General features: G+C 35.7%; 1 protein-coding gene across 2 annotated transcripts in view; it reads right to left on the reverse strand.

The window, feature by feature from the left end:
- SKAP2 (src kinase associated phosphoprotein 2) overlaps positions 1 to 16,332 on the reverse strand; it is a 119,586-nt gene that overhangs the window by 13,021 nt on the left and 90,233 nt on the right. The window contains exons 10-11 of one of the 2 annotated variants that reach the window (XR_001519609.3): positions 5,999 to 6,067; positions 3,885 to 4,043 (exon numbers count right to left, since the gene is read on the reverse strand). Coding sequence is in view for 1 of the 2 variants with exons in the window: in XM_015618765.3 (XP_015474251.1) it covers positions 5,999 to 6,067 (69 nt within the window). In the remaining variant the exon portion in view is untranslated. The remainder of the gene's footprint in view (positions 1 to 3,884; positions 4,044 to 5,998; positions 6,068 to 16,332) is intronic. The other variant, XM_015618765.3, reaches the window with a different exon arrangement.

Consider the following 16,332-nt stretch of genomic DNA (forward strand, 5'->3'; position numbering starts at 1 on the left):
GCACAATGGATGTGCTGTGTTCAAGCTGCCATACAGACCATTAACTGATTGATTATTTAGCACTCTTTGCTCTGTAATACGGCAATAACACAGTAATAAATGCTTTGTCATACATTTACAATACAGAGTACATCTATTGAAACACAGTGCTCACACACAGTTAAATACACTGGGTGCTTCTGTTGCACTGCAAACTATTTCCTGTTTTTAATTCCATGAGAATGGAGTGTGATGAGTTAATGCAAAAAGAATGTAAGCAATACCACTAAGATGACCGGTTACATTATGTATACACTAACCAGACAGAATGTATATGTACTAATAATTTACATCACTGGAAAGCTATCTTCTAATTCTGATAACATAAATATCACTGAACTGGCTGGATCAAGGCTGTCATCTTAGTTTTGTTACATGATCCCTGAACTGCAGGCTTGCTGGTTATTCCAACACACACCAGTTACATTTGCATGTCATTAGCACCCTGCACCATTATTTACAGTTTACAATTTAACCGTGATTGGTTCACTTTATTACCAAAAAAAAATCCTGCTAAAATATCAAGTATCAGGAGATAGAAAGCATCACACTATAAAAGAGTATCAGTATTCAACTTGTGTTCTTCTCTATTTTGGCAAATACTTAGATTTGAATTTTAATATTCTCTGTATGAGCAAGAAGAGCTTGTTTTCTCTATCTCCATTTCCACCTGTGTTCTGTGCTACCTTGTTTGGGTGGAAATACTGTCACAAGGCTAAATATTCATAACCTTCAATTCAAAGCTGCTTATGCCAGTTTATACCCACCATTTCATTTTCCATAAACTGGTGATTAGGAGCTACGACTTGGTGTGTAGCACTAGGGGGCGGCCTGGCTGTCAGGGGCCCAAAATTTGTCCTTACCCCAAAAGCTACAATTGATCCCCAAATGAAAGCTCACAATCATTCAGAAATAAGAGATTTGGTTATTTGAAAATGCAAAGACATAATCAATTCAATGTAGAAGGCATAATCAGTTTGATATGTTGCACCTCCAAATTTTGGCCCTTCCTATTTTTCACTTCATTATTCACCAATTTAGCATTAGACAATTATAAGCAGTAACACAGGTTAGCACAAAATTAATTTGTGATAAATATTATATCAGAATCTCTCCTCAGTCATTTCTTACTGTACTGACCTCAGTTCCCAACTCTGTGTTGTAAACAATAATATAAGTCCACATGAGAAAAAAAATAAAAGAACTATTTTGGTCTATCCCACCTCTCAAATCTTTCATCAGTTGGCTTATTGATTTTGTTTAAAACACATTAATCAGGACTTTTGCTTCTTCAGAACATCACTGAAAGAAATCATGACTTTTCACAATGACCTTTACCATTTTGAGCTCTGCTCGTACTTTTATGTGTCTGAAGTAACTCCTGTTAACACTAAAGTGAGTTGCAATAGAACATCTCTCCTTTTATGTTCATCATGAGCATTTAATTAAGTTTTAAAGTGGAAAACAACTTAATTAATAATGTGAACACACTGGAAAGATACATTTTAAAATAAGCTTATTGCAACAATGAAAATACTGACCAAAGACTAACCATAGCTCTATGCCCTCATTTGTGAATTCAACATAAAATAGGGTTGTTTAAATCAGAAAGCCACATTTTCCAGAAAAACATATACCAGTATACCAGGAGCATAGAAACAAAACACATGGAAAGAAAGTGGCAGTGCAAGTTTGTGAACAACTATGCTGGTCTTCCAAGAAGTGTTAATTTCAAATCTGAAATCCCCTCTCATGCCCACCAGCACAAGTTTCTTGAAATTCTGTAGGGGCAACTATCTATACATAAAAGAGAACTGTAAATGTAACTTCAGACTTCATACACCTGAAGTGAAAAAGGCTGCATAAAATGATTCATAGTGCTTGCAAACACAGGTGTAAAATGAAGGAAAAAAAAAAGAAGAAGAAGAAGAAGAAAAAAAAAAAGGCTGCAAAAACCTCTGCAAAACACAAGACCACTTGTTCTTACTTTGGTCCCTTTCAGTCTGAGAAGACCTTGAAAGATTTCATTTTATTGCCTCTGAAGAATGGTATAAAACAAAACCAGGAGGTCTGAGTAAAGGAATTTGGTATTTATATGGCAATGAAATAATGTGAAGCTTCTTAAACACATGTAGTACCTGAAAACAGATGGATTTAGCATCAAGAATTTACATGCCCATTACAGTTTAAATTCAAAAGGTACTGATTTGCTGGTGTTACTCTGTTACAATTACACTCTATTCTCAAACACTTTAAAACGTAGTGTGCCTTAAAAATACTATGATGACATAATTTCTAAACTTAAGTATGCTGTGCTTTGAAGATATGGTCACTTGGACACAAATATAAGTAAGACATGATAAAAAAACATTAAGTGTGTAGCTGAGGGCAGAGCACTTTGGTTTTACCTACCCACTGCTTTTAAGATTACCAGTCCCAAGAAGTGGCTGAGTAGGATTTTGGATAGGTTGTTTCTCCAGAAAATATTTCTTTCATTCCAGGAGAGCTATGTGGATGAACCACTATCCAATAGTTTCCAGTACTCCTCCTAAAATAATATGGTTTACTTCTACTATCTCTGCTTTTCCAGTAACAGTAATAGCAACAATGGATATTTTTGTTCAACATACTGATGAAAACACTTCAGAATTATTTTGACAGATCAAAAGGCAATGGATGCCAGCCTCTCTGATATTAGTCTCAGACTGCTTATTTCACTGAAAAATACTGGCATCTAACAATACATGCTTGAAGAAAGAAAAGTGAACAGTTCAGGTAAAAAAAAATAATCTGACAAATATATCACTCAAGCATGCATCTCAAATATTAGACTATTTAAAACTTAGAAATGTCATGGATTACTCAAGGGGGAAAAATTATAATAATATCCTAACAACCACAACAGACAGAAAAACCAAACCACAACTTGAAAAACAGATTAATAGTACATATTTCAGAGGGACTGAAGTGTGCTGTCTCACTGTAGCCTAAGACAATCTAACTGCAGATTGTTTTAATTTCTGCCCCATACAATTTTTGCAGTTCCCATTTCTGAACACAAACCTGAAAGAACACTAAAGTGACCAAAACAAAAGCATGAACTAACCTAAATATGAAAATGCACTACATAAAACATTAGGATAAATGCAATTGTGCCTGATTTCCCTCAGTCATCCATTTTAACACTGACAGCATGTAAGCTAGCAAACCCTACTATGGTAGTTATTTAGAGCCAGTAATTTTATTATTTGCTTGCACATTCCTTGTGTAATGAAGGAATACATGTGAATGTTTTCCATTCACAACTGTGATCCACTGCCTAGTTTATTAAAGAGCTTGCCATTCTTACTCAAGTTCCTCAACTCTTGGTAAGATTTTTCAAAAGTTGATAGTGTCAGATTTGAAGATTTCTTAACAATATTTGAAAAAGCCAAACTGTAGCCCTTTTTGGTAATGATGTGCTCAATATTTACCATAGTGAAGGCTTAAAGACAGAGGTGAGGTTCAAAATTAATGCCACCAGTATGAGTGTCTTACACAAGTGATCTAGACTTTTGGTTTTGAGTCTCAATCACCAAACAAGACAAGCCCTGTTAAAGAATCCAGTTATTTGTTAGTTCTGATCATGTCCTAAACTGCAAAAATGCCTGTTACTTACTTGCCCTTTATCCCACAGGCCAGAAAAGCTACAAAATAATGGCAAAACTGTAGTGTATTTATTTGGACTCAAACTCCAATCTATTCCAAGATGCTCAGTTTAAACTTTCTCACCGCCCTTCTTCTGTTCCTTATTTACCTTAAAATCAAAGTATTTACACCGATAAAGCAAAAAAAATTATACTTACTGAAATAGTGATTGCAGAAATGATAATTGGTAGACAGTCATAACAAAAAAGACCCAGCAAGCCATATTATATGACTGAAACTCTTCAGTTGCTTCGGTATTTTTAAATTATTAGGTCACTAGCAATTAATGCAAAGCTATCCAGCAGCAAGAGTCAGCACTAAGAACAAAAGAATAAAAAGAACTCAAGTCTGAAAGTTAATTGAAGTAGATATATGTTAGGACAAGAAAAGAGTAGGGAAAAAAATAAAATTATTTTGCACTAATCAGCTTGAGCTCACAGACAATTTGCAAAATATTTTCTGTGAGTTCAGATTTAGTAAAGCTAGGCAATAAATTTAACTTAAGAATGTATGCACTGTTTGTGTAGAAAATCATAAAATATTTTCAAGTCATGTCAGGTATTTATGATGTGATGCCTATCAGAAATACTCATGTCAACTCAGCCCTAAAAGTCTAACAAATTTCCAGTGTTAAATAGCGAACTAAGATCAGATCACAAAAATATTGCTTGAAATGAATCTGACATCTGGGGGGAACTGCTATGGTATTTTCAATGACATGACACAAATACTAATAAGACTGATAAGGGTGTTCTCATAGCAATTAAAATTTTTCAAAAATGCAGGTGCTAAGGTTTTGGTTCTTTTAAAAGTATGACCAATTAGAACTTCAGGAAGCTACATTAGTGGAAAAAAAAATGCTGTTGGCAACTCTATAATTGGATTGACCCCACGCTCCATTATGACAACACACTGTTATAATTACAGTAATGTCTAAATGAGCACTAAATATTAAGGCTGTAATGATTCATGTTGTTTTACACATTTATTTTTTTTTTTTTAGCAGAGCACAATGCTAACAGCATCTGATGGCTTGGCTCTTGTTTCCTTTCCAAGAAAAGCAACCCAAAACTCCTCACAGCAACCTGTTCCAGGCTTTCCTGTATGGGTCAGGAAATCAGGCCTCTGTTTCCTTTCCACATGTTGCAACAGGAAGAGCACTGCAGAGCTACTTCCTAAAGGAACTCTTCTTGCCCACCCCTTCCTTGACAGCCCTGAAAGAATTATGTGTATTATGTACAATGGGGGAAGGAGAGCCAGATTGCATGTCAGTGCAGGTCACAGTTACAATGCAGCAGATCTCAGAAAGGTGTAAGGTCTGATAAGAGGCAAGTCTTCTCTACTTGCTGTGTCAAATCACCAATAGTTTATCTAAAGGTTTGTGCCCTTGAAGCACAAAAATATATTGTTTTTAAGTATAACTGGAAATACCTTTCTATCAAGAAAAGTTGTCTGGCTATGTGACTTTACACGGTGCATGCAGTTATTTTTCCAGTCCCAGAGATAATTAGCACAAGGACACTTTGCCAAGCTAAAGCTGAGAGAATATCCTTCACAGCCTTTCTGGGCATTTGTGTCCTTTTCCAATTTTTATGCTGCTGTCACTGGACTCTGGCATTTCTTACCCAATTCATTTGCTTTCTCTGGTAATCATATGCAATGAAGATATGCATGGCCAACATTTAAACAGGCTGCAGATCAATTAGTGGTCTTAAGTTTATCTGATTTTTATCAAAGAAGACAGAGCTTTGGGTCGATTGTCAGAGCCTGTGTCAAGTTGACCTTTTCAGAGACGTCTACATTGCCAGTCCCTTGGGCAACTTGTTGTCCCCTGTTAGTCTCTGAATGGCAGAAGTCTGTTCTGCTCAAGCACAAAGTATACACAGATGTCTATATTACATTCTTATAGGTTTGACAGCAACTGCATGTTGTATCTATAAACTGTCCTTTAGCAGTGACACTTCCTCAATGATGATAAGCTAATTTATGCAACTAAATCTCCTTTGTGCAGAAATGAAAGCTAATTGAGTCATTACAAAGTAATTCAGGAAGGAATACCTTGTATAAATTGGCTTACTTTATAAATCCTTCTCAAGTGGTTTTCATGCATCCTAAGTGGTGCTTAAGCAGTTTTGCTGCCATCACATACCCAGGTAAAAAAGACAGCTTTACAGAGCTATAAAAACATTATTTTAAAACAGCAAATGGAAGAGAAAAGAAAATAAAGGTAAAAAGGAAGCATATACACACAAAGAGGAAAGATTTTAATTACCTGAAACAGTGGAAACTTCCTCCTGGCTCTCATTGCTTGGCACTTCAGCTTTTGAAGAAAGACGTTCTTCTGCAAAACACATAACTACAAATGAAATTCTGAAGGGTCACCTCAGCTGTCAGGAATTACAGCCCACATTAGCCTGAAAAACACACTCTGTGTTTCCAGATTGCAAGCCTTGTTTACTATTTTGCACTTATACAGAAGTTGAAACATTGTTATGTCTGTGGTTTTCGCCATCCATTCAAACACTCCAAGAGCTTTCTTTCAAAATCTCAGATGTGAACATCTGTTTCCCTTTTCACTCTGGTCTGAATACAGACACAGAGCTGCAGTTCTGCTGATCTGCAGTAATTCTGAGACAATTAGAATGAGGGTTCTCTTCTGCTGCATACATTTCTTGTCAGAAAAGGATAAAGAAAAGGAAAACAAGGTGTGAAAAAATATCCCGAGCCCAAGCAATAACTCAGCTGTAGAGAGCAGTATGCAACAAAGGCAGATGACATCTTACCTTCAACACTGTCCTACAGACACGGTAGCTCAACATCTGCACGATGGGAACTCAGCCACTACAGATACCATGCCCTTCACTGCTCCTGCCCACTGTGCTGGGCCACAGTTTTAAGCAAGCCAGACTATCAAATGATTTAGTGCAAGTTTAGAAGACAAGAAAAGAGAAAACCTGGAAGTGATCAGCTCTAAAGCATGTTTTCTGGCTAGCAGGCTTGGAACACTCTGAAGTCCCCATGGGCAGTTTCAAAAGATGTGCTCCATACTCCCTGTCTGGCACAGACATTGAACTCTCATGTCCAGACCCTCACTTGAGTAAATCCACACTCCACTCAGTACAGGGATAACAGATCTGCTCCTCGCATTTCCCAGTCAACAATTCTGTTGATGATGTAAAAAAGGGGAACAAACTTTTAGCTGAATCCTGTCTTTAGGTTCATAAGGAAGTAGAAACAAATTTATCTTGGGATTTACAGTATATCAAAACTGACAAGGCTGCTGTACTGAATGAGGAAATAGTATATTAATAAACCCACTTCTCAAACATGAATTGGACTTTTATTACATTTAAACTATCTGGCTTTGCTACTCATCACATCTTCTACAGATAGTCAAGCTTCCTTTTAAGATACACATTTCGGCAACTAATTTTGATATTTTACTAATGACAGACAACAGATAAAGGACTCACAGTGTTTAAAATGTTCTTCATTGTGCAACTCTTATGTAATTGCCCATTTACTTTGACAATGAGTGAATTTTATTTCAAGAGTTCAAAGGATATTTTAGCCTTGTAAAAATTTAATCTAGCCACAAGACTGTTCCTGCAAACATTAAAGCAGATGTTTAAAGCACAAGAGTAGACCTGTTGGAATGAGTATGCATAATTGCTGCTAACCTCTATACACAGTCCTACATATATTACAATTGCATCATAAGATTCACTCTACAAAAAGCTTTGAAATTCTGCCCCACTAAGCCACCAAGAGGTTTTTTTTCTTGAATCTTGACTAGTTAAAAATCTAGTCAAGATGAATATAAACCAATTTTTAAGCCAAGGCGGAGGGGAAAGAACAGGAGAAAAAAATTCCTAGCAATAGAACAGGAGAAATCTGAAGCTGTAGTACACACAAAACATTCTAAACTATGTACTGCATTCAGATGTTCAAATGTATTCCCCTACTTGGCATTAACATTTGTCAAACATTTCCAAGTATGCTCATTTGTTTATTTTAAGAACTCACAACTGAACCATAAATGGCAAAAATGCATCCTTATGTGCTGTCCAGAGCACTAGGAGGCACTGTCATTCTGTGGGTTCCCTACTATGGTACTCACAGGGAGTAGTACTCCAGTATCAGTCACATTTTCTAGAATTGCTCCATTTTCCCAGAAAAAAAACACCTTCATCCATCACACACGGTATTATATTATTCTTTAATTAAATAGAAGTTGATATTACATGTTGCTTGAATGTTTGGACCTAAATCAGTTGCTGTGTTGAATGTCCTATGAATTCTAACTCTATCACTAGTTTAAACTGAGGACTGACTCCAGTAGAGGGTATCTCAACTAAAGTAAAGCAGCAGCAGAAGTCTGAAGAGACTTTTTTGTAAGGTACAGCCAAATAGATGTAGATTGCATTGTGATTTCCCAGGAAATATTTAGAATATATGTATTCTTCTGAAGAACTTTTTTCCTAGAAACAAGAGTTGACCAGATCCACATCTGAAGATATGAAAATACCTTAATCAAAGTTTTTTGAATTCCAAAAGGTGCCAAATTCAAGCAAAAACTCACCATATTTGTATACTGGTTTGGATCTCAACCATCCCCACTTATCCCACCTTGCTTTACACTACAGAGCTGTCACAGAGAGGACAAAGTTTCAGGTACAATTAGGGTAGTAAAAAAGAAGCTGTGGTTCTTAACTCATGGTTATAATACTCTGGTATTATGGCCTGAAGCAGTGCAGGCAGTCTACTTTAAACAGAGCAGCCTCAATTATCTCAAGAACTACAGCTGCAGTCTGATGCAACGTGCATAATTTTGTGTTGCAACATGGCATAGAGTCAAAAGATGAAAAATTAAATTAAAAAATACATTAGAAATATTCTGGGGTTTTTTTTAAGATACTGTGTATAAGGAGTCATGCATAACTTTAAAATAATCTGTTCCAGTTTTTCCTGTGTACTTCCTCACACAATTGCTATCACTGCAGAGAGAAAATACTCTTTTCTACCTTCTCACTGTCTCAAAAGGAGACTAATGTACACTAATCAAACCAATGAACTCTTCCAGAGCTGTAGACACTAAGAACCTCTGAGATACAGATTAAGTTCCATACTATGCTGATACTTAAGAGACCTTAATGGCAAACAACCTTCTTGTGACAGTGCAACAAGGAACTAACTATATTTGTTAAAAATTTTTTTCAGTTAGTCCATGAAAATTGTTGAAAATTATTTCTTTATTTATTCAATTTGCAATTTGAAGAAAAAACAACAAAAATAATCACCTAATCACATATGATTCTACCCTCCCCAAAATTTAAAAGGTGAACAATGAATTCTACACTTGCTGAGGCTTTTTACATGAATCCATTAATTTTTTTTTCTTCCAATTTATTTTTTTTAAAAGGAGGAAGGAAAAAAAGATTGGACTACTAGAGTATAAAACAGATAAGTTTGGCTTGAACAGTGCATTCCTCCAATGGAATGTGGTATCTCCATGATAAACATGGATAAATTTAGCAGTTTCCTCTACTAACATGTTACCTAACCATCTTTTTACATTAGATTCTAATTTAATGCCATTATTATTTGGTATTCTATTGCCTTCTAGTTTCTGACACATTGTCATTGCGCAATACTAGTTTACACCTTGAATAATCCCAGTCTGTGAGTTAATATATTCTATTCAATGCTTTGATTACAGTAAACAAAACCAGCTCAGCTATGCAGCAAAATCTACCAAACCACACAGATGGTTATAAGCTTTTCATTGTGTGGTTTCCATAGCAATCATATTGCAAATCTGGAAGCTTCTTGCAAATAAGCAGCTTGTATTTACATGCCTCTCGGCTGTAGCATGGAACACAACAAGTGAAGTTATTATTCCAATCACATATTGTTAGCAACATGACTGGAAGATGTTTTGATCAGTTCAGATAAAAAGTACTGCAGTGAACTAATTTTTCATCTATTTCAGAATGATACAAGCAATCACACAGTTGTAATACACATTCATGTCTCTTCATTTAAAATCTCACTGTAGTGTCAGAAGGTTATAAGCATACAAACAAGTCTTCTAAGATAGACACCCCACAAAAATTTTTGATTATTAAATAATCAAAATAATATATATAAATATAAATAATATATATTAATATAAATAACCAATAACATATATTAATATAAATAACCAATTAAAAAAACTACACAGTGTCTTTACTATTGTACTTGACAGGGAGGACAGATGTATGCAAAAAGCCAGGTGTGCACATGAACTCTGTTGACACTGAATATCACAGGTCTACACTGTTTTGCCCAAGAAATAATGGCTTGTTAACACCAGAGTATTACTCCTCCTCACTGCTTTCTTGCTACCAAATAATGACTCTGCACAAATGCAAACAAGAACTTTCAAACCCAAATAAATGCTTACCAAGGAAAACAGTCAAAGCCTTTTCTCTCCAGAATTTATAATTTTATTAACTGACCCGGTCCCCATAGCAGATGGATTATTACTCTAATAAGGAACATAAATCAACACAGTTATATAATTTTTTTAAAAAATTAGCAAAAACTGGCTTTTTTAAAAACAATAGTATTTGTTCAGAGAAACATTTAATATTTCCAGAAAAGCAGCAATAAGTACACAAAATTTAAGAACAAGATTGGTTACATAATTTGGCCAAACTGACATGTTATGCTAGCATTTGTGGTGAGGGCTAGTGACCATCTGGGACAAAGAAATAAATATTAATGCTCTGTTTTATGCAGGGCCAGCAAATTGCTTTACGTGAGGTCAGTGCTCGCCAGCCTTGGGGATGGGGTCTGCAGCATTCTCACCTGTACAGGCCTGTATACTTCACCCATTATAGGGTGTTAGCCTAAGCAGCTTCATAGAAAATCTAGTAGGTTTACTTGCCTTGGTGTGTGTATTTATAATGGTAGGGATTTTAATTTCTGCTATCTTCTTTTAAACTCCAGACCCACCCATTACATATGAGAGAGACCTCTCTGATCTGGAAGAGATCTTCCAATGCAATTAGCAAAACTCCAACTTTGATAATCTTCCAATATTCCCAAAGATCTGCCCCTTTCCCCCAGCCCCTCTGGGACATGGCAGATTACTGGAAGATTTACACACAGCTTCTTGACATTTCACCTCACCCTGCATTCCCATTAGTAGCCTGATGTACTCTGTAAACAATGAAAAAGTTTGGAAAAGGCTGCTGAAGGTGTTACTGTCTAGCCATGGTGTGAGATCTTGGGAGCAGCAGAGATGGGGAGACAGACTCTTGTTTTATTAAAGCTCCACCTGACTGTACTATAATGCTTGGTTTGAGAATGAAAATGCCTCCAGGACAGTGAGAGAAGTGGGAAACAAGTAGGCTGCTAGAGAAGTGATTATAAATGTGAGAATTTCTAACCATGACAGAAGAGAGGACATTTTATTGCTACTTCTATGGGTCAGCTAATTACCACCCAACAGCTCCAGCAAAAAAAAGTTACATTCCTGTATGGCAAACTTGAGTGTAAAAAAACCCAATTTCCACAACATAAGCAGAATGATAGAAAGAGGTCACCCAAACACAGGCTAAACACTGGGATTGCAGACAAGATTACATCAACATAAGCCAGCAGAAGCAGAAGTTGCGTCTGACTAAATGATCATCATTGCCTTCGGAAATATGATGGGAAACAGGCAGTACAAAATTGTATTCCAAAAGAATACAGAAAGAGATATCTGGATTATGAACAATATAAAAATACACCTTAAAGAAAAATAATACGCATACTGAGGTGCTTCAGTTTTAGTTGCCCATGCCAATTCCTAACCCAAATTTCTTCTAACACATGTGATCCAAGTCTGAGTCCAAGATGGAGGCAAAAGGTTTCATTCAAATATACCACAATCTAAACTGGATGGGACCTCCAACTATCATTTTTGCACAAGTTTTAACCAGCTCTTTGAAAAGAGCCATTACCTAAATACTAAAGTAAAATTAAATATACACACCACTCTTCCCAACCAGCAGACAGTAACAGAAGTCTGCTATTAATATTAACAATATCTTGACTTCTCAATGGCTTTGAATAAGTAGCACTGGCTTTACAAAGTGAAAAGGCTAGAATAACTAAATACTTTGGGAGAGATGGGATCTGTGGAAATTGCTCAGCCTAACACCCTGCTCTGACTCAGAAAGTTAGATCAGGTTTCTAGGAAACAGCATTTGGCCTCTTTTGGTACTCCACACTGAACTGTTCAGCAGCAGTTTAAAAGGGCCTGTGCATTTTAATAGCTCACGTATGAGACAGCTGAAGCTAATGACTTTCTAGAACAGGATTAGCTCAAATTACTCAGTTTTGTCCAGATCTTGCCAAGTCTCCAGATGTGAGGTTTCCTGTATTCCTTGAGAAATCATGCACCTTTTTTTCCCCTCAGTTGCACTCCTTGTATCTTTAAAAGGGACTACTGTGCACCACTGTTATTTTCAGTTGTCTAATAACTAAATCTGAATAACTAAACCAGCTGGCTCAGCTAAAAGTAAAGCACTGCCTCCTATTGAGAAGACCTTAGGAAAGTTACCTCATCATCCTCACAATAAAGGTTAGTAGACTTTGATGGAAATTAACTCATTGCTGCAAGAAGTGACATGGGAGTACTGGAATGTCACTTTGACATTTTCAGGAGAAAAAACTCTCTCAAAACAACCTTTCTGTGGCACCACCCAGTGAATCTTAGCATTTGTAATAGTCTGGCTTAACCAAAACCAAAAAGCAGATCCAACATCCCCTTCCTAAGAAAAGTATTTTGGAGTTACAGCATTTGCTAAACAAAAGAGTAAAGTAAATCAAAAAATTCCCAGACCACTAAGGACAAAGAGCAAACACACTTTATGGCTGTGATTCTCTAGTGTTGAACAGAATAACATTGTTTGGATCATATAACTATTGCTATGAAGAATAATAACAGAGAGAAGCAGCAGAGAGAAATGAGTACATTTGGAGAACTGTTTGAGAGGAAAAAAGTATCTCTTTCTAAATACTTCTGTGAAAAAGACACTACATTTCTCCTATGTTACTGCATACACAACCATCCACATGAACTATAGTAGCAGAATGGATTTTAAAAATCATGTTTTTAAAAGGTGGAAGACATTTTTCGGACTCTCACTATTTTACTGGAAAAAACAAGCAACAAGTCATCAAAGAACACAGCTCTGGAGGAAAAACAGCTACGCTCTCACATACACAGAAAAAAAAAATAAGCATTTTTGCAAGGTCATCCATCCACAGTTGCTGCAAAGTGGATCTTCTCACTGTACTGTGCAGTCTTTTACCAATTTTCATGAAATCTAGGAGAATGCTTTGCTTTCCTACTTGCTGAGACTTGACTATATGTTAACACATTTTCTCTGTCTTTTTCTTTCCTTTCCCAACTACCAAATATTCCAGTACCTCTGCTTGCCTGCCTTTGCCCCATTCTGTAGTCACAGCCAATATCCTCTTCAAACCCCACAATTTTGTACATTTACTAAACACAGAAGTTGTCAGTGTGAAAGTTCCTGTTTCCAGGGATTAATGAGACCCTTCATATTTTAAGAAAAAACTGTCAAAATGGGAGGAAAAATATTCTCAGTCACCTGAATGACCGGATAGAATATATTCACTGGGACAACTGAATAATCCATGGAGGTGCAGGCAATTCCCAATTGTAGTTATGAATATATTACAATTTCATAAACTCAGCTTCCTGCTCAAAGCTCTCCTTGCAAATAAGCAATCTTCTGTCACATTTTGAGTGACAGCTCAATTCAACTTAGTTGGCCACTTCTTTGCACTAGTCTTCCAAACAGCAAATAATCTAAAATCTCTGATTAAAATCAAACCAAACACAGTCTTCTCAATCTTTTTACATACTCTACATTCTCTTTTTTGTGTGTTTTTTTGGGGGGTGTGTAACGTAGATACAAAAGAATTACGAGTTTGTCAATTAGGAGTTAAAGTAGGAAAAAATTGCCAGTCTGACAGAACTAGGAGGAAGAGAAGCATGTCAAATCTCAGTTACAGCAATAGCAAGCTTTGGAGGAGAAGAGATAGGAAAAAGCAGAAAAAGCAGGAGTACCTACCAGGAACGGTGACTTAGAATGCCTAATTTTGGAATATTAACATTTATTTGACAAAATTATCTCATTATTTTTAATAAAACTCAATATAAATATGCCAAAGTGCAATGTGCGCTGCATAAAAATAAGGGATGGGTTTTGCACTGACCTTTTTATTTCCTCATGAAGAAAGACCTGATAATAGTAATTCTCCTCAAGAGAAAAGATAAAGGTCATCACAAGCAAGTTCATTGTGGATATGCACACAATGATTATAATGAAGAATAAAGGAAATTATAGAAATCCACTTCCAGAAACTCATTCATTGATTTCCTGTTTTCAAATTCACAGACACTTTGTATTTACAAATGAAGTCACTATTTTGAGGATTTTTTTATCAGAAATCAAGTATTTGTCTAATCCTATATGCTGACTGAACTGGTCAGAATATATTAAACTCAGAAATCAAAAAACTGTTTGATGTATCATCAAGAAGGTGAAAATTTTGTGACTTCAAAATCCGGCTCAGTACAAGATATAAGTTTTACTAGGTACTTCTTTAAATCTTACCTTTACTTTTTTGATCAAGATATTAGGTAAAAACTTCCACACCTGAACAGAAGCATTTCTGAAGATAAAGTTTCATGTTAAATTTCAACAAAAGCAGAATTTTGGCTCTACTTCTAAAATTGTTCCCAAAGCCTCAATTTTGGCAAATTGCGGCATCCTACATAAATCCATACTTAACCATTTAAAGAAAGAATATAATATTTTATGACATTACTCTTAACAGGTCTCAACAATGTAGAGGAAAAGCTTTTGGGTTTTAATGTTTCTACATGCTCATCTAATTATTCAGCTGATTAACAAAAAATGCTCCCTTCTCTGTTCCCCATCACCCTAGCAAAAAAAAAAAAGTTGGAATTATTGGACAGAATGCAAATTAGTTTCTCAAAGGGACAAAACAAACAACAATTTTTAAGTTAATTCCATGTTTCTATTGTAGGTTCACAGGAATTTGTGCTAGTGATTGATGGCCTAAATACATGTGGCATGTACACAAGAATATTCTTCTAAATGTAATAAAGATTTATATGAATTCACTGTAACTAAAATAAATTTGTTTGTTCTCTCAACCTGTAATAGCTCTTAGCAATGTAAATAGTTTAAGTGTTCAACACGACATTTTATAAACATTATTTTTAAAATGTTTTGCTAAAATAAATGTGGTGGCTATTAAAATCTACATAGAAAATATAAATAGTTCCCAATGTAAATACATTTAGCAATCAAATATTCAATTAATTAATCTATACTATATAACTGTACTACAGCGTTATTTGACAACCATGTACAGCAGTTATATTTTTCAAGCTTAAATTTATAGATGGAAGTCTGTAAATGTCAAGTAAAGTTTCTCCTGATCATTGATCAGCAGCAAGTCTCAAATTTAAAAGCCATTTCTGAAAACTACATATTCTTAATTGTGACAAATGGAACTTGACATAAAATTTACATACATACAATTCATAAAGCATCTTGCTTAAATTACATAATATCCTATAATAATGTGCAAGGTTAATATATTCAAATTTATAGTATGATTCCTGAATTTACTCAAAAAAGGGACAAAAGGCAAAGCATAGCTCACTTCAGGGAAAAGAAACACAATACAGTTGTTGGCATTTTTCCACAAGCAAAGTCTGGCTCCCAGATGCTTCTCTTGTAACTCCTTTAAAAATGTTATACCAGGACATTTTTGCATTCCCTGTGTTGATCACTAACTGCACACTGACAAAAAAAAAAAAAATCAGCAGTTTTCACCCTTTGGGTATTTTCATTAAAAATAACAAACCCACAGTACTGCCACTTTGCACTGTTTATGGCCCAGGCCATAAAATGAAATTATGCTAACTATGCTAAATCCTTTCTCCAACTAAAATGATGAAATGAAGTGAAAATGTTATTGCTATGATTCACTAGTATCAGGTTAAATCAGAAATATGAAGAAAATTATAGTTGCAATGCAGACTGTTTATATGTACCACGTTTTGGATAACATTCCCATATTAATCTCCGCAAATACTATCCCATTCTTTGAGTCTCATACATTAGGTCCGTACCGGGATCGGCCACTCTGGATGTCAGATCTTACTAGTCCTACACACCACAAACCACAATGCATCCTCAAGAGAAGAGGTTGGACACTGGGATTCATAAGCAGGAGATGACAACTGCTCCCCAGGCAGCTCTCCAGGTCAGTGTGGGATTGACATGCAGTTGTATCTCAAAAGAATCCATGGCTTCTGGAGTCCAATACTACTAGAATTCACTCATAGACAGTACTTTCAGATTGCCAGAGACAACAAAGTCCCAGTTACACTGTAAGAGCACTACTTGTACGTTTGAGCTAGGCAGTTTATCCAGGAACTAGGTTTTATGACTTGCATGAAGTTATAACAAAATCACATCCATCTTAAACTTTTGT

Source organism: Parus major, chromosome 2 (assembly GCF_001522545.3).
Source record: "Parus major isolate Abel chromosome 2, Parus_major1.1, whole genome shotgun sequence".
In the NCBI taxonomy this organism is placed as follows: domain Eukaryota; kingdom Metazoa; phylum Chordata; class Aves; order Passeriformes; family Paridae; genus Parus; species Parus major.